The sequence below is a fragment of the Salmo salar genome, chromosome 23 (genome assembly GCF_965601325.2).
Source record: "Salmo salar chromosome 23, fSalSal1, whole genome shotgun sequence".
Classification (NCBI taxonomy): Eukaryota; Metazoa; Chordata; class Actinopteri; order Salmoniformes; family Salmonidae; genus Salmo; species Salmo salar.
The window spans coordinates 30,672,559-30,694,387 of NC_138313.1; the positions used below are offsets into that span (position 1 = coordinate 30,672,559).

The window sequence follows — 21,829 nt, forward strand, 5'->3', positions numbered from 1 at the left end:
AACCTGGGCCGAAGAGACGCACCGGAGACCAGGAATGCTGAGCAGGCACAATCCTTCCTGGCTGAATGCCAACTCTAGCATGGCAACTGTGGGAAGCTTGCACCGAGCGCACCGGGCTGTAGCTGCTCACTGGCGACACAGTGCGCATAACACGGTGCTTGCTCAATCACTCGCCCCCCACGGTAAGCACGGGGAGTTGGCCCAGATCTCCACCCTGACTCTGCCAATCTCTCCGTGTGCCCCCCCCCCAAAACATTTTTTGGGGCTGCCTCTTGTGCTTGTTGCCGGGCTAGTTCTTCTCATCGCCGCTCTGCTCTCGCTGCCTCCACCTGTTCCCATGGGAGGCGATTCCATCCAGCTTGGATCTACTCCCACGTCCAGGATCCCTTGCCGTCCAGCATTATTCCCAGGTCCATTCCTGATCACGCTGCTTGGTCTGTTGGTGGTGGGATCTTCTGTAACGCTTGTCGTAGAAAGTAGACCAAGGTGCAGCGTGTCGAGTGCTCATGATGAATACTTTATTTTAACTCAGAACACTATACAAACCAAACAAACAACAGAAAAACAAACGTCACGTTCTGCAGGCTACTAAGCTATGCAAAAACAAGATCCCACAAACCCAGGTGGAAAAAAACCCTACTTAAGTATGATCTCCAATTAGAGACAACGAGGACCAGCTGCCTCTAATTGGAGATCATCCCAAAAAACAACAACATAGAAATAGAAAACTAGAACCTAAATATAGAAATACAAAACATAGAAAAACACCCCCTGTCACGCCCTGACCACTCTACCATAGAAAATAACAGCTTACCATGGTCAGGACGTGACAGATGTCAGAAAGGGGATTATGGAGTCATGACTGCCCCATCATGTTGATTTGCCAGTATGTCAATCACATTTCAATTCAGTTTCAGTTAAATTCAATTCAGTTTCAGTTCATTGTTACACTCCCTCCTCTTAGAATCAGTTAAAAAAATCTGAGGCCTGGTCCAGAAACAACCTAATATTGTTTAACAAAACATAAAATAATAAATTAACAAAACATCTAAATTAATCACAGAAATACACACAACAAAACAAACTAACAAATAAACATCTACACCACAGAACACCATGGCAGACAAGATTTCACAAATCGGAAAATAGCATAAGATTAACGACATTCGTAGATAGTGTGTGTGTAAAAATACTGTCAAGGAGGTGTGTAAACAAAACCCATTAACAATTTGGCAAGATAAGAAGTTGGGGTATGGGGGAGACAAATACTGATACCTACATATGGAAAAAAAGATGATTGCTACGGTGTGTGGTCATCCAGAAAGAAAATTACAACAAAGAGAAAAACAGCATCAATGTCACGCCCTGACCTGAGAGAGCCGTTTTTCTCTGTTTGGTTAGGTCAGGGTGTGACATGGGGTGGGCATTCTATGTGTTGTATGTCTATGTTGTTTTTTTCTTTGATTGGCCGAGTATGGTTTCCAATCAGAGGCAGCTGTCATTCGTTGTCTCTGATTTGGGAATCATACTTAGGCAGCCCTTTTTCCCACAGTCAGTTGTGGGATCTTGTCTTTGTGTTGCATGTGTTTGCACGCCTAGCGTTTCGGTCGGTGTATTGTTTATTGTTTTTGCTGGTTCTCCTTTAACAATAAATATGATGAACCCAACTCACGCTGCGCCTTGGTCTACTCCTACCGACGAACGTCACAATCAACTCTCATGTTAATTACATTGTTTCTTATTCAGGAGTGGAGTTAAAAATAAGTGAAAAACCCCTAAATTAACACGATGGAAATCACAACCAATAACACTTTCACATTTGTGTGAAAGGCAGACTAAAAACGAATTAAAAGGCAGACTACAGAAGTGGGACACAATAACTAAATGGAGCAGATATATATACACTGCTCAAAAAAATAAAGTGAACACTTAAACAACACAATGTAACTCCAAGTCAATCACACTTCTGTGAAATCAAACTGTCCACTTAGGAAGCAACACTGATTGACAATAAATGTCACATGCTGTTGTGCAAATGGAATAGACAACAGGTGGAAATTAGCAAGACACCCCCAATAAAGGAGTGGTTCTGCAGGTGGGGACCACAGACCACTTCTCAGTTCCTATGCTTCCTGGCTGATGTTTTGGTCACTTTTGAATGCTGGCGGTGCTTTCACTCTAGTGGTAGCATGAGACGGAGTCTACAACCCACACAAGTGGCTCAGGTAGTGCAGCTCATCCAGGATGGCACATCAATGCGAGCTGTGGCAAGAAGGTTTGCTGTGTCTGTCAGCGTAGTGTCCAGAGCATGGAGGTGCTACCAGGAGACAGGCCAGTACATCAGGAGACGTGGAGGAGGCCGTAGGAGGGCAACAACCCAGCAGCAGGACCGCTACCTCCGCCTTTGTGCAAGGAGGAGCAGGAGAAGCACTGCCAGAGCCCTGCAAAATGACCTCCAGCAGGCCACAAATGTGCATGTGTCTGCTCAAACGGTCAGAAACAGACTCCATGAGGGTGGTATGAGGGCCCGACGTCCACAGGTGGGGGTTGTGCTTACAGCCCAACACCGTGCAGGACGTTTGGCATTTGCCAGAGAACACCAAGATTGGCAAATTCGCCACTGGCGCCCTGTGCTCTTCACAGATGAAAGCAGGTTCACACTGAGCACATGACAGACGTGACAGAGTCTGGAGACGCCGTGGAGAACGTTCTGCTGCCTGCAACATCCTCCAGCATGACCGGTTTGGCGGTGGGTCAGTCATGGTGTGGGGTGGCATTTCTTTGGGGGGCCGCACAGCCCTCCATTTGCTCGCCAGAGGTAGCCTGACTGCCATTAGGTACCGAGATGAGATCCTCAGACCCCTTGTGAGACCATATGCTGGTGCGGTTGGCCCTGGGTTCCTCCTAATGCAAGACAATGCTAGACCTCATGTGTCTGGACTGTGTCAGCAGTTCCTGCAAGAGGAAGGCATTGATGCTATGGACTGGCCCACCCGTTCCCCAGACCTGAATCCAATTGAGCACATCTGGGACATCATGTCTCGCTCCATCCACCAACGCCACGTTGCACCACAGACTGTCCAGGAGTTGGCGGATGCTTTAGTCCAGGTCTCGGAGGAGATCCCTCAGGAGACCATCCGCCACCTCATCAGGAGCATGCCCAGGCGTTGTAGGGAGTCCACACACACTACTGAGCCTCATTTTGACTTGTTTTAATTAAGGACATTACATCAAAGTTGGATCAGCCTGTAGTGTGGTTTTCCACTTTAATTTTGAGTGTGACTCCAAATCCAGAACTCCATGGGTTGATAAATTGGATTTCCATTGATTATTTTTGTGTGATTTTGTTGTCAGCACATTCAACTATGTAAAGAAAAAAGTATTTAATAAGATTATTTCTTTCATTCAGATCTAGGATGTGTTGTTTAAGTGTTCCCTTAATTTTTTTTGAGCAGTATATATACACACACACACTTGAAACCTTTCCCTTTGCCTAACTCCATTCCGTTTCCTGGTGAACAACGTCATCGAATGTGCGGTCATCACAACCACCCTGCTTCACCCCAATAAATGGTTTATTTTATTTAACTAGGCAAGTCAGTTAAGAACACATTGTTATTTACAATGACAGCCTACCGGGGAACATTGGGTTAACTGTCTTGTTCAGGAGTAGAACAACAGATATTTACCTTGTCAGCTCTGGGATTTGATTTAGCAATCTTTCAGTTACTGGGCCAACGCTCTAACCACTAGGCTACCAGCCGCCACAGGAGAGGTCAAAGTAGGAAGACCGCAAAACCCAAAATACCCCCCACATACGCGGAGCAAGACACAGTAATTAACTTGTCCAACAGGTCTATATCTGATACATATGCTAATCTGCCCTAGGCAAGGGACTATCATTTGTCCCAACATCACAGGCCAATACAAACGTTTTTCCTCAGTTGGAGATTGGTAATGGGGTTGCTCCCTATGCACTTGCCAATGTTAATCCATTGAATGAGATTAGTAACCAGACAGCATATAGTGCTAATGTTTTTCCCATTGATAACCTGAATGACAATGAATTTGACTCTCACCCTGAGGATATGACAAGGGAAAAGACACATTTTAAGAGGAAAAGCACATTTTTACCACCCAAAAGAAATCCCTCTCTTTAAACATATTGCCGCCTAGTTGAGAAAGATGTACATCATCTCCTGGCTAAGAAACAAGAATACAAGGTATTCCACAATATGTCCAAAACAGAGAAAAAATCTCTTACGGAACTGAAAAATGACTCCAGTATCATAAAACGTGCCGACAAAGGAGGTGCAATAGTGATACTAAATGCTGCAGACTATCTGAAGGAAATTCTGAGACAATTTAGTGATGATGAATTTGACAAAAGACTCCCTAAGGATCCTACTAATCAATTCAAGTCTCTGATCCATGGTAAATTGTCGACATTTTTGAATAAAGGGGAAATTATAAAGACAGAATTTGAGTATATGAAAGTTGACTGCCCAACCAAACCTGTCATATACACTCTCCCCAAAATTCACAAGAGCATGACGCCACCTAGACCAGTGTCACGACTTCTGCCGAAGTCGATGCCCCTCCTTGTTCGGGTGGTGCTCGGCGATCGACGTCACCAGTCTTCTAGCCATCATTGATCCATTTTTCATTTTCCATTGGTTTTGTCTTGTCTTCCTACACACCTGGTTCCAATCCCATTAATTACATGCTGTGTATTTAACCCTCTGTTTCCCCTCATGTCCTTGTCGGAGATTGTTTGTGGTTATGTGTTTGTGTATTTGTATAGGTGTGCGACGGGTATTTTTACCCATGTTTATTTTTATGTACGTTGGTTTTTTGGAGTTTGTTTTATAATATTAAATTACTCCAGTTACACCAAGTTGGTTTCTCCTGCGCCTGACTTCCCTGCCACCTACACACACGACAATGACAACCAGGCAGGCCCATTGTGAGTAACGGATCTCTGACAGAGAATATCTCTACCTTGGTAAATCATTTTGTGAAACCCTGGGTGATCTCTCTCCCCATGTATACCAGAGATTCTATTGATTTTATTAATCTTTTGAAATCTGTGGACCGTATACCTGAAAAGTCTATTCTGTGTACTTGTGATGTAACCAGTCTATATACTAACATCCCCCATCAGGGTGACCTAGAGGTCCTCATGTTCTACCTCAATGAACGTCCCCCTAAAGCTCTACCCAGCACCAAATGTATTGTGGACTTGGCTGAACTGGTACTAACCTCCAACTATTTTCTCTACAGAGGAGACTTCTTCCTCCAGACCAAAGGGACAGCGATGGGAAGCACTATGGCTCCTAATTATGCTAACCTATATATAGGAATGATTGGTTTCCAGACCTTAACCCCTTTCTTTCCAATATTATCCTAATTCAGAGATATTTGGATCACATTTTCATGATCTATACAATGACCCGGGAAGAACTCTTGGAATTCCATGCCTACCTAAACTCTATGAATAAGCATCTTCATTTCACCATTAACTATGATCTATCACAAATCAGTTTTCTTGATGTGATGGTTATTAAGAACAAAACCTCCCTCTCTACAGGAAACCTACGGACAGGAATAACCTCCTTAGAGGTGACAGCTTAATCTACGTCCGCTTATTAAAAGTCTCCCTGTAAATCAATTCAGTCGCATCAGAAAAATATGCAGCTCTGATGCTTCTTACCAGAAACAGACCAAGGACCTCACACAAAGGTTTAAGGAAAGGGTGTACAAAGACAATTGGGTAAAACATGCCGATGATCGTTTTGAAGTGCTAACACAGCTGGAAAGCCTTCAACCAAAAGTTAAAGAAAAAACAGAACATGTCCCCTCATGCTTCACCCTATACTCACCACTGGAGAAGGAATTTAAGGACATTATCAGGAAGCACTGGTACATTATTGATACTGACCCACAATAGAAACCCATATTTAAATATCCCCCACGTATACTAACATCCCCCGTTAAAAGACTCCCAAACGTGAGAGACATCGAGGTTAAATCGGATTATCCACCAAAGAAAAGGGAAACTTTCTTGGACAAGGTTCCGGAGGGTAATTATAAATGTGATTCATTTACCCACCCGCACACAGGACAAAGATTTAAGATCAAAGGCCTGATTACATGCATGTCCACCAATGTTGTTTACATGTTGAAATGTAATTGATTGTGGTCTGTCTTACATAGGGAAAACCCATAGAAGCCATAAGACCTGGATCAGTGAGCACCGCAGCACTATACGGACAGGCGAGACAAAAAAATCTGGTCGCTGTTCATTTTGTACAAGCTGGGCCTCCTATTAGTTCTCTGAGATACATTGGAATATAAATGGTCAATATGTCACACAGGGGTGGGGACATTGAGAGGAAACTTCTTCAAAGGGAATCTTTCTGGATCCACAGGCTCAACACACTGTTTCAGTGCATTCGAAAGTATTCAGACCCCTCGACTTTTTCCAGGTTTTGTTACGTTACAGCCTTATTCTAAAATCGATGACATTTTTTTTCCCTCATCAATCTACACACAATACCCCATAATGACAAAGCAAAAATAGTTTTTATTTATAAAAACAAATATATATATATATATATATATACATTTATGTAAGTATTCAGACCCTGTACACAGTACTTTGTTGAAGCAGTGATTGCTGCCTCGAGTCTTCTTGGGTATGACGCTACAAGCTTGACACACCTGTACTTGGGGAGTTTCTTCCATTCTTCTCTGCAGAGCCTCTCAAGCCCTCTGAGGTTGGATGGGTAGCGTTCAGGTCTCTCCAAAGATTTTAGATTGGGTTCAAGTCCGGGCTCTGGCTAGGCCACTCAAGGACATTTAGAGACTTGTTCTGAAGCCACTCCAGCATTTTCCTGGCTGTGTGCTTAGGGTTGTTGTCCTGTTGGAAGGTGAACCTTCACCCCAGTCTAAGTTCTTGAGTCGTCTGGAGCAGGTTTTCATAAAGGATCTCTCTGTATTTTGCTCTGTTCATTTTCCCTCGATCCTGACTAGTCTCTCAGTCCCTGCTGCTGAAAAACATCCCCACAGCATGATGCTGCCACCACCATGCTTCACTGCAGAGATAGTGCTAGGTTTCCTCCAGACGTGACGGTTGGCGTTCAGGCCAAAGAGTTCAATCTTGGTTTTACCAGACCAGAGAATCTTGTTTCTCATGGTCTGAGAATCGTTTAGGTGCCTTTTGGCAAAATCCAAGCTGGCTGTCATGTGCCTTTTACTGAGGAGTGGCTTCTGTCTGGCCACTCTACCATAAAGGCCTGATTGGTGGAGTGCTGCAACGATGGTTGTCCTTCTGGGAGGTTCTCCCATCTCCACAGAGGAACTCTGGATCTCTGTCAGAGTGACCATCGGGTTTTTGGTCACCTCCCTGACCAAGGCCCTTCTCCCCCGAATGCTCAGTTTGGCCAGGCGGCCAGCTTTAGGAAGAGTCTTGGTGGTTCCAAACATCTTCCATTTAAGAATGATGGAGGCCACTGTGTTCTTGGGGACCTATAATGCTGCAGAAATGTTTTGGTACCCTTCCCAGATCTGTGCCTCGTCACATTCCTGTCTCGGAGCTCTACGGACAATTACTTCGACCTCATGGCTTGGTTTTTGCTCTGACGTGTACGATCAATTGTTGGACCTTATATAGACAGGTGTGTGCCTTTCCAAATCATGTCCAGTTAATTGAATTTACCACAGGTGGACTCCAATCAAGTTGTAGAAACATCTCAAGGATGATCAATGGAAACGGGATGCACCTGAGCTCCATTTCTAATCTCATACCAAAAGGTGTGAATACTTATGTAAATAAGGTATTTCTATTTTTTGTATAAATATCGAAGATTACATTTGTCATTGACTTTAACAATGTATGATATAACAGCCCCTAACATGTACATTGACTGTTTGAAGAATTGAAAATGCAATGTCTATAGTGTGGCGTACAGCAGGTCAGCCACCAGGGGGAGACTCGTCGAGGCCTGGTGACAGACGAAGTATACATCACGCGGCGATGGCTCCATCTGCTGGACATGCCAGGTCTCGACGGGCTCTCTGCCCAGGACTAATTGCTCACTAGCTGTACAAGCCCCATAAAGCTGCCAGAAGGGCAGCACACAGAAGAGGACTGGGAGAAGTAAGGTGACTTCTGTGTAGTTGGAGACGGTGCCCGAGCTAAGACGAGGGAGTTTGAGTTTGTGTGGTAAACAGAATACAGCAAGACCCGGAGCCCAGAACACGGTATCCCAGAGAGGGTCTCATGGGGGAGACCTATCCTTTTCTTTTGATTTATTATTTAATAAACACCCTTGAAACCGAGCGAATCATGTGTCTGATCTGTGTAAACGTCTTGACCAAACTATGTCACCTCCTGTTGGGCGCACCCCGAATCAACTGCACCCATGGTCCCGGTGAAGGTTGACGGACACGACACGGGAGCTCTATTGGACTCCGGAAGTATGGTTATGCTCGTAACCACGAGCCTGCTGAACCAGGAGACCGAAAGGGATAGGGAGATGTCCATTTCCTGTGTTCATGGTAACACAAAGCGGTATCCAACCGTATGGACCAACATCGTGACACCACAACGGAGCTGCCAGATGACGGTGGGCGCAGTGCTAGAGTTGCTGGTACCTCTCCTAGTGGGACGGGATTGTCCTCTGTTTGCGGCCCTATGGGGGGAGGCTCGAGTTGAGGAAGAAGGTACGAGCCAGCCGAAGAAGAGAGCGGGGACGACCAATAGCCTGTGCGGCCCGGAAGCAACCGGTTAACCAGCATGTGTCTACGGCTCTGGAGTCGGAGGGGGCGCCGGAACCCGAACCCCTGGAGGAGGAGCCCATCCTACCCCTCCTCGATTTCGAGGGGCCAGTCAAGACCCCGCGGGAGGCCAACTGAGGGGACAATTCGGGACGGCCCAGTGGGAGGATCCGAACTTGAAAGCCGCCGCAGCCCAAGTGATAGCGGTGGATGGACAGCTACTTCTGGGGGTGAGTGAATGGCGATACCCCCATTTCCAAATCAAGAATAACCTCTTGTATCAGATGTCACGCCAACAGGGGGAACTTCGAGAGGTATTGTTGCTGCCTCGACGATACGTGGGAACCGTTCTTCAACTGGCCCACACCCACCTGTTGGGGGCACACCTGGGAATGGAGAAGACCCGGGAACGGATCGCCGCCCGGTTCCACTGGCCCGGGATGAGGAGGGCCGTGGAAGACTACTGTCGCAGCTGCCTGGAGTGTCAACTCACGGCACCGAAAGTCCACTTCCGAAGCCCATTGGTCCCCCTACCGATCATCGGGGTGACCTTTGAACGCATCGCCATGGACATAGTGGGACCCCTGGTAAAAACAGCACGAGGACACCGGTACATCCTTGTGATAGTAGATTATGCCATGTGATAGTTGATTATGCCACCCGGTATCCCGAGGCCATTCCCCTACGGGCGGCGATATCCAAGGGAATCGCCCGGGAGCTGTTCCACCTCTTTAGCCGGGTGGGCATCCCGAACGAGATCTTGACAGACCAAGGTACAGAGTTTATGTCCCGCCTCATGAAAGAGTTGTGTGCCCTCCTGCAGATCAAGCAGATCCGGATCTCCATTTTTCACCCACAGACGGATGGGCTCGTCGAGCGCTTTAATAAAATGCTCAAACAGATGCTGCGGAAGGTCATTGAGCATGACGGGAAGAACTGGGACCAGCTACTACCCCACCTAATGTTCTCAATCCGAGAAGTACCCCAATCCCCCACTGGGTTTTCCCCGTTCAAACTCCTCTACTGGATGAGGCCACGCGGCCTACTGGACCTCGCAAAGGAGGTGTGGGAAGTCCAACCGACCCCATTACGCAGCGTGGTAGAGCACGTGGAGACGATGAGGGAGCGGATGACAGCCATATGGCCCGTCGTGAGGGAACATATGGAGAAGGCCCAACGTGCCCAAGCCCAGGTCTACAATCGGGGAGCCCAGCCCCGAGAATTCAGGGTGGGAGACTGGGTGCTGGTCTTAATCCCCATGGCTGAAAGTAAGTTCCTGGCAACATGGCACGAACCATACGAGGTCGTCGAGAAGATGGGACCTGTCAATTACCGCGTACGGCAACCGGGGAGATGGAAACTTCAACAGATTTACCACGTGAACCTGTTGAAGAAGTGGCACGAGAGGACAGCCGTGGCCGTGTTATGGTCGGGACCCAGGACTCCAACGGGACCAGTGGTGGTCCCGAGCAATGAGGACCTCGACCCAGCCCAGAAGCAAGAGCTCAAGGAGCTTGTCGATCGGAACACGGCAGTGTTCTCCGAGAAGCCGGGCCGCACGACCCTCATTGAACACCACATCCGTACCTGGCTCAGCGAAACGGTAAGAAAGAGGCCATATCGGATTCCGGAGGCCGGAAGGAAGGCTGTGAAACAGGAAGTGGAGGCTATGCTGAGGATGGGGTTCGTTGAAGAGTCCCACAGTGCATGGTGCAGCCCCATCGTGTTGGTGCCCAAACCGGACGGTAGCCTCTGCTTCTGTAACGATTTCCGGGGGGGGAACGGCATCAGCTTGTTCAACGCATATCCCATGCCGAGGGTGGACAAGCTCATCGATCGATTGGGAAAGGCCCGGTACATCAGCACCCTTGACCTGACCAAAGGATATTGGCAGGTATCGTTGGCAGCCTCCTCCCGGGAGAAGACGACGTTTTCGACACCAGACGGGTTGTATCAGTACTGGGTGCTCCTGTTTGGTCTCCACGGAGCCCAGCCCACATTCCAGCGGCTGATGAACAAAGTACTTCGACCCCACCAGCAGTACGCAGCGGCCTATTTGGATGACATCATCATCCACAGCCAAGGTTGCGAAGAGCACTTGACGTGCCTCCAGGTGGTACTGGACGTGCTCAGACAAGCCGGGTTGACCGCGAACCCCAAGAAGTGCAAACTAGGTTTCGAGGAGGTGGAGTACCTGGGTTATTTGATCGGACGGGGGAACGTCAAGCCCCAGGAGAGGAAGGTTCACGCTGTGCGTGACTAGCCCGTTCCACGCACCAGACACAGGTCAAGTCCTTCCTGGGACTGTCAGGATACTATAGCCAATTTATCCCCAACTTTGAGGCTATAGCTTCCCCCCTCACCGATCTAACCAGGGGCCGCCTCCCGAAAACAGTGAAATGGACGAACGAGACAGAAGCGGCGTTCAGCCCTCTGAAGGAAGCGCTGTGCTCCCATCCGATTCTCGTAACGCCGATTTCCAGGTGCCGATGGTGGTCCAGACGAATGTGTGTGATACGGGACTAGGCGCCGTTCTGTCCCAGATACACGATGGGGAGGAGCACCCCATCATGTACATCAGCAGAAAGCTGGTTCCTAGAGAGAAAAAGTACTCTATTGTTGAGAAAGAGTGTCTAGCGGTGAAGTGGGCGCTAAACACTCTCAAGTATTACCTGTTGGGTACCCACTTCACCCTGGTCACGGACCATGCTCCCCTGGTCTGGATGGCCAGGGGAAAGGATACAAACGATCGGGTAACCAGGTGGTTCTTGTCCCTTCAACGCTTCTCTTTTTCTGTTGTGCACAGGTCAGGGGCGAAGCATGGAAACGCGGATGCCTTATCGAGAAGGGAGACGTATGTTGCACTGACGACAGTCCCCTCCCCGACAGAGCTAAAGGGGGGGTGTCAGGTCAGCCACCACGTGGAGACTCATCGAGGCCTGGTGACAGACGGAGTATACATCGCGAGGCGATGGCTCCATCTGCGGGACGTGCCAGGTCTCGATGGGCTCTCCGCCCAGGACTAATTTGGGCTGATTGGGGAGTTTGTGAGTAATCAAGGGCTGATTGCTCACCAGCTGTACAAGCCCCATAAAGCTGCCAGAAGGGCAGCACACAGGAGAGAACTGGGAGAAGTAAGGTGACTTCCGTGTAGTTGGAGACGGTGCCCGAGTTAAGATGAGGGAGTTTGAGTTTGTGTGGCAAACAGAATACAGCAAGACCCGGAGCCCAGAACACGGTATCCCAGAGAGGGTCTCATGGGGGAGACCTATCCTTTTCTTTTGATTTATTATTTAATAAACACCCTTGAAACCGAGCTAATCATACTCTGTCCGTGTCTGATCTGTGCAAACGTCTTGACCAAACCCCCTGGTCTGCCACAATAGATATAGGATGATTGTGTCTGTGAGTGTGTGTCCTCTGAGTCAGAGATCAGTTCAAATCAAATCAAATCAAATGTATTTATATAGCCCTTCTTACATCAGCTGATATCTCTAAGTGCTGTACAGAAACCCAGCCTAAAACCCAAAACAGCAAGCAATGCAGGTGTAGAAGCACGGTGGCTAGGAAAAACTCCCTAGAAAGGCCAAAACCTAGGAAGAAACCTAGAGAGGAACCAGGCTATGAGGGGTGGCCTGTCCTCTTCTGGCTGTGCCGGGTGGAGATTATAACAGCACATGGCCAAGATGTTCAAATGTTCATAAATGACCAGCATGGTCAAATAATAATATTCACAGTTGTCGAGGGTGTAACAAGTCAGCACCTCAAGAGTAAATGTCAGTTGGCTTTTCATAGCCGATCATTGAGAGTATTTCTACCGCTCCTGCTGTCTCTAAAGAGTTGAAAACAGCAGGTCTGGGACAGGTGGCACGTCCGGTGAACAGGTCAGGGTTCCATAGCCGCAGGCAGAACAGTTGAAACTGGAGCAGCAGCACGGCCAGGTGGACTGGGGACAGCAAGGAGTCATCATGTAAGGCTCAGGTCCTCCGAGAGAGAGAAAGAGAGAATTAGAGAGAGCATACTTATTCACACAGGACACCGGATAAGACAGGAGAAATACTCCAGATATAACAGACTGACCCTAGCCCCCCGACACATAAACTATTGCAGCATAAATACTGGAGGCTGAGACAGGAGGGGTCAGGAGACACTGTGGCCCATCCGACGATACCCCCGGACAGGGCCAAACAGGAAGGATATAACCCCACCCACTTTGCCAAAGCACAGCCCCCACACCACTAGAGGGATATCTTCAACCACCAACTTACCATCCTGAGACAAGGCCGAGTATAGCCCACAAAGATCTCCGCCATGGCACAACCCAAGGGGGGGCGCCAACCCAGACAGGAAGACCACGTCAGTGACTCAACCCACTCAAGTGACGCACCCCTCCTAGGGACGGCATGGAAGAACACCAATAAGCCAGTGACTCAGCACCTGTAATAGGGTTAGAGGCAGAGAATCCCAGTGGAGAGAGGGGAACCGGCCAGGCAGAGACAGCAAGGGCGGTTCGTTGCTCCAGAGCCTTTCCGTTCACCTTCACACTCCTGGGCCAGACTACACTCAATCATAGTACCCACTGAAGAGATGAGTCTTCAGTAAAGACTTAAAGGTTGAGACCGAGTCTGCATCTCTCACATGGGTAGGCAGACTATTCCATAAAATGGAGCTCTATAGGAGAAAGCCCTGCCTCCAGCTGTTTGCTTAGAAATTCTAGGGACAATTAGGAGGCCTGCGTCTTGTGACCGTAGCGTACGTGTAGGTATGTACGGCAGGACCAAATCGGAAAGATAGGTAGGAGCAAGCCCATGTAATGCTTTGTAGGTTAGCAGTAAAACCTTGAAATCAGCCCTTGCCTTAACAGGAAGCCAGTGTAGGGAGGCTAGCACGGGAGTAATATGATCAAATTTTTGGGTTCTAGTCAGGATTCTAGCAGGCGTATTTAGCACTAACTGAAGTTTATTTAGTGCTTTATCCGGGTAGCCGGAAAGTAGAGCATTGCAGTAGTCCATCCTAGAAGCAACAAAAGCATGGATTAATTTTTCTGCATCATTTGTGGACAGAAAGTTTCGGATTTTTGCAATGTTACGTAGATGGAAAAAAGCTGCCCTTGAAACAGTCTTGATATGTTCTTCAAAAGAGAGATCAGGGTCCAGAGTAACGCCGAGGTCCTTCACAGTTTTATTTGAGACGACTGTACAACCATCAAGATTAATTGTCAGATTTAACAGAAGATCTCTTTGTTTCTTGGGACCTAGAACAAGCATCTCTGTTTTGTCCGAGTTTAAAAGTAGAACATTTGCAGCCATCCACTTCCTTATGTCTGAAACACAGGTTTCTAGCGAGGGCAATTTTGGAGCTTCACCATGTTTCATTGAAATGTACAGCTGTGTGTCATCCACATAGCAGTGACATTTAACATTATGTTTTTTCGAATGACATCCCCAAGAGGTAAAATATATAGTGAAAACAATAGTGGTCCTAAAACGGAACCTTGAGGAACACCGAAATGTACAAACTGATATCTTTCCGACAGATAAGGTCAGGCGAGAACTTGTCCATGTAGACCAATTTGGGTTTCCAATCTCTCCAAAAGAATGTGGTGATCGATGGTATCAGGGGCAGCACTAAGATCTAGGAGCACGAGGACAGATGCAGAGCCTCGGTCTGACATCATTAAAAGGTAATTTACCACCTTCACAAGTGCAGTCTCAGTGCTATGATTGGGTCTAAAACCAGACTGAAGCGTTTCGTATACATTGTTTGTCTTCAGGAAGGCAGTGAGTTGCTGCACAACAGCTTTTTCAAAAATTTTGGAGAGGAATGGAAGATTCGATATAGGCCAATAGTTTTTTTATATTTTCTGGGTCAAGGTTTGGCTTTTTCAAGAGAGGCTTTACTACTGCCACTTTTAGTGAGTTTGGTACACATCCGGTGGATAGAGAACCGTTTATTATGTTCAACATAGGAGGGCCAAGCACAGGAAGCAGCTCTTTCAGTAGTTTAGTTGGAATAGGGTCCAGTATGCAGCTTGAAGTTTTAGAGGCCATGATTATTTTCATCATTGTGTAAAGAGATATAGTACTAAAACACTTGAGTGTCTCCCTTGATCCTAGGTCCTGGCAGAGTTGTGCAGACTCAGGACAACGGAGCTTTGGAGGATTTAAAGAGGAGTCCGTAATTTGCTTTCTAATGATCATGATCTTTTCCTCAAAGAAGTTCATGAATTTATTACTGCTGAAGTGAAAGCAATCCTCTCTTGGGGAATTGTCACGCCCTGACCTGAGAGAGCCTTTTTTATGTCTCCTTTTAGGTTTGGTCAGGGTGTGATTTGGGTGGGCATTCTATGTCCTTTTTCTATGCTTTGTATTTCTTTGTTTTGGCCGGGTATGGCTCTCAATCAGGGACAGCTGTATATCGTTGTTGCTGATTGGGAGCCATACTAAGGCAGCCTGTTTTCCTTTGGGTTTTGTGGGTGGTTAATTTCGGTTTAGTGTTTTGCACCTGACAGAACTGTTTGGCTGTCGGTTTCTTGTTTTTTTGTTTAAAGTGTTCTATCTTTAATAAATTCATGATGAGCACTAACCACGCTGCGCCTTGGTCTACTCTCTCCAAAGACAGCCATTACAGGAATGCTGCTTTTTAGTTAGCTTTGCGACAGTATCAAAAATACATTTCGGATTGTTCTTATTTTCCTCAATTAAGTTGGAAAAATAGGATGATCGAGCAGCAGTGAGGGCTCTTCGATACAGAACGGTACTGTCTTTCCAAGCTAATCGGAAGACTTCCAGTTTGGTGTGGCGCCATTTCCATTCCAATTTTCTGGAAGCTTGCTTCAGAGCTCGTGTATTTTCTGTATACCAGGGAGCTAGTTTCTTATGACAAATATTTTTAGTTTTTAGGGGTGCAACTGCATCTAGGGTATTGCGCAAAGTTAACTTGAGTTCCTCAGTTAGGTGGTTAACTGATTTTTGTCCTCTGATGTCCTTGGGTAGGCAGAGGGAGTCTGGAAGGGCATCAAGGAATCTTTGGGTTGTCTGAGAATTTATAACACGGCTTTTGATGCTCCTTGGTTGGGGTCTGAGCAGATTATTTGTTGCGATTGCAAACGTAATAAAATGGTGGTCCGATAGTCCAGGATTATGAGGAAAAACATTAAGATCCAAAACATTTATTCCACGGGACAAAACTAGGTCCAGAGTATGACTGTGGCAGTGAGTAGGTCCAGAGACATGTTGGACAAAACCCACTGAGTCGATGATGGCTCCGAAAGCCTTTTGGAGTGGGTCTGTGGACTTTTCCATATGAATATTAAAGTCACCAAAAATTAGAATATTATCTGCTGTGACTACAGTGTCCGATAGGAATTCAGGGAACTCAGTGAGGAACGCTGTATATGGCCCAGGAGGCCTGTAAACAGTAGCTATAAAAAGTGATTGAGTAGGCTGCATAGATTTCATGACTAGAAGCTCAAAAGACGAAAACGTCGTTTTTTTTTTTTTTTGTAAATTGAAATTTGCTATCGTAAATGTTAGCAATACCTCTGCCTTTGCGGGATGCACGGGGGATATGGTCACTAGTGTAACCAGGAGGTGAGGCCTCATTTAACACAGTAAATTCATCAGGCTTAAGCCATGTTTCAGTCAGGCCAATCACATCAAGATTATGATCAGTGATTAGTTCATGGACTATAACTGCATTTGAAGTGAGGGATTGAACATTAAGTAGCCCTATTTTGAGATGTGAGGTATCACGATCTCTTTCAATAATGGCAGGAATGGAGGAGGTCTTTATTCTAGTGAGATTGCTAAGGCGAACACCGCCATGTTTAGTTTTGCCCAACCTAGGTCGAGGCACAGACACGGTCTCAATGGGGATAGCTGAGCTGACTACACTGACTGTGCTAGTGGCAGACTCCATTGAGCTGGCAGGCTGGCTAACAGCCTGCTGCCTGGCCTGCACCCTATTTCATTGTTCTTGTTTCGCTCTAGGTCTGTGTATGAGGAAGTAGATTTGAACGCTGTGGATGTTGAAGTCTTCTTGGTGTCTCTCTGACTGACTGTGTGTGCTGGAGACTTCCTGACTGTGATGGCTGTACTTTGAGGGTCTAGTGTGGGATTTCCGACACACACACACACACACACACACACACACTCTGGACTTTGGACAGCTGAGGCAGGACCGCAGGAAGAGAGAGGCACACACAACGCTGGCACGATGGTAACACACCTCCACCTCACACACACATTTAGACTGATGCGGATTCTCACTAGGGCTTGTCTATTCTCTACAGCTATACACTGAGTTTTCCTCTCTCACAGACTTACTGAAAACACGGCCTTATATGTTAAGTTGAGGTCACTTGACACAGCTGTACAGTGAAGTCTCACATTCTGCCCTGAAGCTAGCACTTTGAAGCCTGGGCACTGCTGACTTAGAACAGATGTTGAAGCACGGTGATGTTCAGTGGTGTCTGACTGAGTTTTAAACCTGTTCCATTCTTACACAATGAATGGAAGAGGGCATAATGTGAAATGGTAAAGATATGTGAAGATGATGAAAGGAAAATAGATAACTTCTATGTTCTATCGCTCTTTTCAACAACTGTCATACAACAAAGCGTTGCAAAACAGGGGGTAGTGGACGTTAAGTAGTAGAGAATGTAACTCCTTAAATGGAGAAGACGGTTTCCTTTCCTCCTTTGACTGACAAGCCCTGCTCGTGTCCACCTAGGTTTTGGTGAGCATTCCTACACTAGAGGGATAGATATATACTCACATTTCAGTAAGAGTGTGTGCTTTTCATAACCAGAGATTGGATTCTTATGACTTTAACACGACATGAGAGAAAAGGTACATGATCAAAAACATTCAAAACTGTCCTATCAAATGTGAAAAGGAGCACTAGATGTGTCTATTTTTCCTGAGAAGCTGGGTAAGGTCTAACCGCAGGGGTGTAAGGAGGGACTGCAGCAGAGATGTGTTGTAAAGTCGAGAGGGTTTCACAAGATGCAGTGGCGAGGCTTTAGAGGGGAAGTGCAGCAGCCCTGGCAGAGAGACAGATGGGCCTTTGGTTTCTATCGCAATACTTCCTCCTCACACTCCCAAGCACAGATCCTGCCTCTAACTGGATACCCAAACACAACAGATTTTCGAAGATAACGGAATTAGCCAAATTTACATTAAGCTTACATTAAGACCGTTTTCATTGATGGATATATTTTTGATGCCCTGTCAGGACTTTCTCTGCGACAGGCTGACAGTAGTGACAGGGATGATGAATAGAATACAGTAGTAGCACAAAGCATCTCTCAGGTCTGACACTGCACAGCAGAAAGTGCGCCGTTTTTAACTTGATCAACAATCACATCAGCACTTAGCTATTTTAAGCTTTTGGATTTTGTCCACCATGTCCACCATTTTATCAGCACATCCTCACACTTGTGGTTATGACTATGGTACAACCTAATGTTAGGTAAAGAGCTGAGATACTGTAGATCAATTGAAACTCAGATTTTTTTCTCTCTGTCTCTGTCTAACCTAATCACTGTCTTATTGTCGCTGACTTATTTGAGTGTTTTGTACAGTTTAAATTTCAAACAAATGGATAATCTGATTTTGTATGTGAAAACAAGGTGTCAGTCCCATGCTGGTGATGTGGGAGAGTGAGTGAGTGAGAGAGAGTGAGTGAGGGAGAGTGAGAGAGAGAGTGTGAGAGAGAGTGAGAGAGAGAGAGGGAGAGAGAGAGAGCGGGAGAGAGAGGGAGAGTGAGAGAGAGAGAGAGTGAGAGAGAGTGCGAGAGAGAGAGTGAGAGAGAGTGAGAGAGAGAGGGAGAGAGAGGAAGAGAGAGGGAGAGAGGGGGAGAGTGAGAGAGAGAGGGAGAGGGAGAGAGAGGGGGAGAGTGAGAGAGAGAGAGTGAGAGAGAGTGAGTGAGTGAGGGAGAGTGAGAGAGAGAGTGTGAGAGAGAGTGTGAGAGAGAGTGAGAGAGAGTGAGAGAGGGAGGGAGAGGGAGAGGGAGAGAGAGAGTGAGAGAGAGAGAGTGAGAGAGTGAGAGAGTGAGAGAGAGTGAGCGAGAGTGAGAGAGGGAGAGAGAGAGTGAGAGAGAGAGTGAGAGAGAGAGGGAGAGAGAGGGAGAGAGGGGGAGAGTGAGAGAGAGAGTGAGAGAGAGAGGGAAAGAGAGAGGGAAAGAGAGAGGGAGAGAGAGGGGGAGAGTGAGAGGGAGAGAGAGAGAGAGAGGGAGAGAGAGAGAGAGAGGGAGAGGGAGAGGGAGAGGGAGAGAGAGAGGGAGAGAGAGAGGGAGAGGGAGGGGGAGGGGGAGAGAGAGGGGGAGAGTGAGAGAGAGAGGGAAAGAGAGAGGGAAAGAGAGAGGGAGAGAGAGAGGGAGAGAGAGAGAGAGAGATTGAGAGGGAGAGAGAGAGGGAGAGAGAGAGGGAGAGGGAGAGGGAGAGAGAGAGGGAGAGGGAGGGGGAGGGGGAGAGAGAGGGGGAGAGGGAGGGGGAGGGGGAGAGAGAGGGGGAGAGGGAGAGGGAGAGGGAGAGAGAGAGAGGGAGAGGGAGGGGGAGGGGGAGAAAGAGAGGGAGAGGGAGAGGGAGAGGGAGGGAGAGAGAGAGAGAGAGAGAGAGAGAAAAAAATGACGCAGTCAGAACTGTGGTTTGACCCGGCTGTTTTTGAGCCGAGCAGATTATTTATGGATATGTTGTGATATGTGTGACAAACAAACAGCCTTATAAGTCAGGTTGTTCACATGAAAAGTGGGAATGAATCTTTACAACAGAGCTATTCCATTACCGCCCTTGAGGACTGAAGTACTGCTGGTTTTCTTACAGTATCTACTGTACATGGTATCTTACTGATAATTGAATATCATTGATTGATTGGACAGAGAGTTGACTGACTCATTTCGGTTTAAATATACAGATGTATTAAAATGTTCTCCTCCAAAGTTATCATCAGCTGGTTAACAGTTGGAACTCAGATCACAGTAACCATGTTAGACCTCCTTTCAGGTTCCACCCCACATCAAATCAAACCGGTGTTGGGAACCCAAACAAGGCCAGGACCATGTCATACAGTGTAATACAACATCTTTGGCCAAACCTGGGCCACCTCAACTGTGGTGATGGGGAGTCAGGAAGCTCTCTGCACTATGTGGTGACAGTGATCATCATATCAAGGGCATGCAGGTTGAGTGTAGAAAATGTAAAGGTCTTCCATTAATTGACAATTACTTTACAATGCACAAGATTCATTTTGAGTAAAGAAATCACCAAACCATGGCCCAATGGTGTACTTTAAATGGAGTGCCCTCCCATTCCACAGACTCCTATAGGTAGCATCTATATTCAACAGATACCATAACTAATGGTTATCACTCTGGCAGATTAGAGTGGGAAGCAGTAGTTTACAAAGATGGCCAAATTGGCATACGCTCACCTCATCTACTGCTCGTTGCCTGGTAACTGTCCTCAGCTTCCTGAACTGATAACCACAGTTAGTCACATTCTTAATGACAGGGTTACACACAGAGAGACCCTGCTGCTGACAAACTTCTCTCTGATGTCTGCTGGTGCATGTGCCTTCCAATTATAGTAGGCCCATGCTTCCTCTGGTTTTCTATATCCTGTCTTAAATTGTAGATCGCCTCTCATAATGTACTGTCTTCACATTCAGTAAGAACTAGGTCCTCTACAGACCTACCTCTGCTTTTCTCTCTGTCTCAATTCCAAATAAAATGATGTGCATTCCCTAACCCTAACCCTAACCCTAACCGTGTGCTCCTGCAGGGCAGTAAGTACCACTGGCAGAGTCAGAATGTCAAGCAGAGCGGTGTGGACGACATGGTGCTGCTGTCCAAGATCAGCGAAGACGCCATTGTGGAAAATTTGAAGAAGAGATTCATGGATGACTTCATCTTTGTATCCTGTTGGATTGTTTGTTAGAGAGCTCCTGTACCACTTCTCTCAAAAACACCTTTTCCTGTGAAGAGATGGGTATTTTAATGTTTCTGTTCTTGTTTCTTTAAATGTCTCTTCAGTGAATGCTAAAAATAAGAGGGGAAGTACACTGTGAAAACATGACCTGCCCCCACACACACTCTATCAGACTGATATATATAGGCACACATGTACACGCACACACACTCACACGAACATGCACACAAACAAAACATCTTACAAAGGACTTTATACCATGTTGATAGATTTCAGATTAAGGATCATTGAGGTCATATCACTGGCCAATAGCATACATGTAGGTCCTTCCATTCTGTATCAAAGGTGACCATAGATGATACTCCTATTGACTCTTAGCAACAACACAATAACAACAACACAATAACAAACATACCATCCTTGCCTCAGTCATCCCCCTAGCACACATTTTCACACAGCAGACACACATCCATGTATGCAATAGTAGGACTGCACTGTTCCTCTTTTAAATTCACTGTGTGACTCAACAGCAAACTTCCCTATTTTTAGGACACTTTTTACTGGACATTAGGCACTTACGTCATACTTTGTGTGAAAAAATTGTTATATTTTTGTATATTATCCAGTCTGGTTTGGGATTATGGTTTGGGATATTTTTATTTTTGAAAGGTTGATATCATCATAAAAAATTTCACTGTGATTGTTTCAATATTATACGATTTCACCAGAAACACCCTCCCTATTCCTTGACAGTCATGTGCAGACTTATATTGGCTCTGTGTTGATATCAGTGAACCCATTCAAACAGATGCCCTATTTCACTGACCGGGAAATTGAACTCTACCAAGGGGCTGTGAGTAAACCATCCTATTCTTCATTGTTTACTTTGGCCTTAATATGCCCATTCATTTCCTTCTTTACCTTAGTAGTTGTACACTGAACAAAAATATAAATGCAACATGCAACAATTTCTAAGATTTACTGAGTTACAGTTCATATAAAGAAATCAGTCAATTGAAAACAATTCCTTAGGCCTAATCTATGGATTTCACATGACTGGGAATACAGATATGCATCTGTTGGTGACAGATACCTTAAAAAAAGAAGTAGGGGTGTGGA

The 21,829-nt window shown here is 46.4% G+C and overlaps 1 protein-coding gene across 1 annotated transcript in view; it reads left to right on the forward strand.

The window, feature by feature from the left end:
• LOC100286477 (myosin IE) overlaps positions 1 to 21,829 on the forward strand; it is a gene marked incomplete at its 5' end in the record, with an annotated part of 52,365 nt that overhangs the window by 8,484 nt on the left and 22,052 nt on the right. Inside the window, 4 exon segments of the mRNA NM_001146416.1 lie at positions 2,153 to 2,163; positions 16,921 to 17,001; positions 20,564 to 20,695; positions 21,474 to 21,520. Coding sequence (NP_001139888.1) covers positions 16,999 to 17,001; positions 20,564 to 20,695; positions 21,474 to 21,520 — 182 coding nt within the window.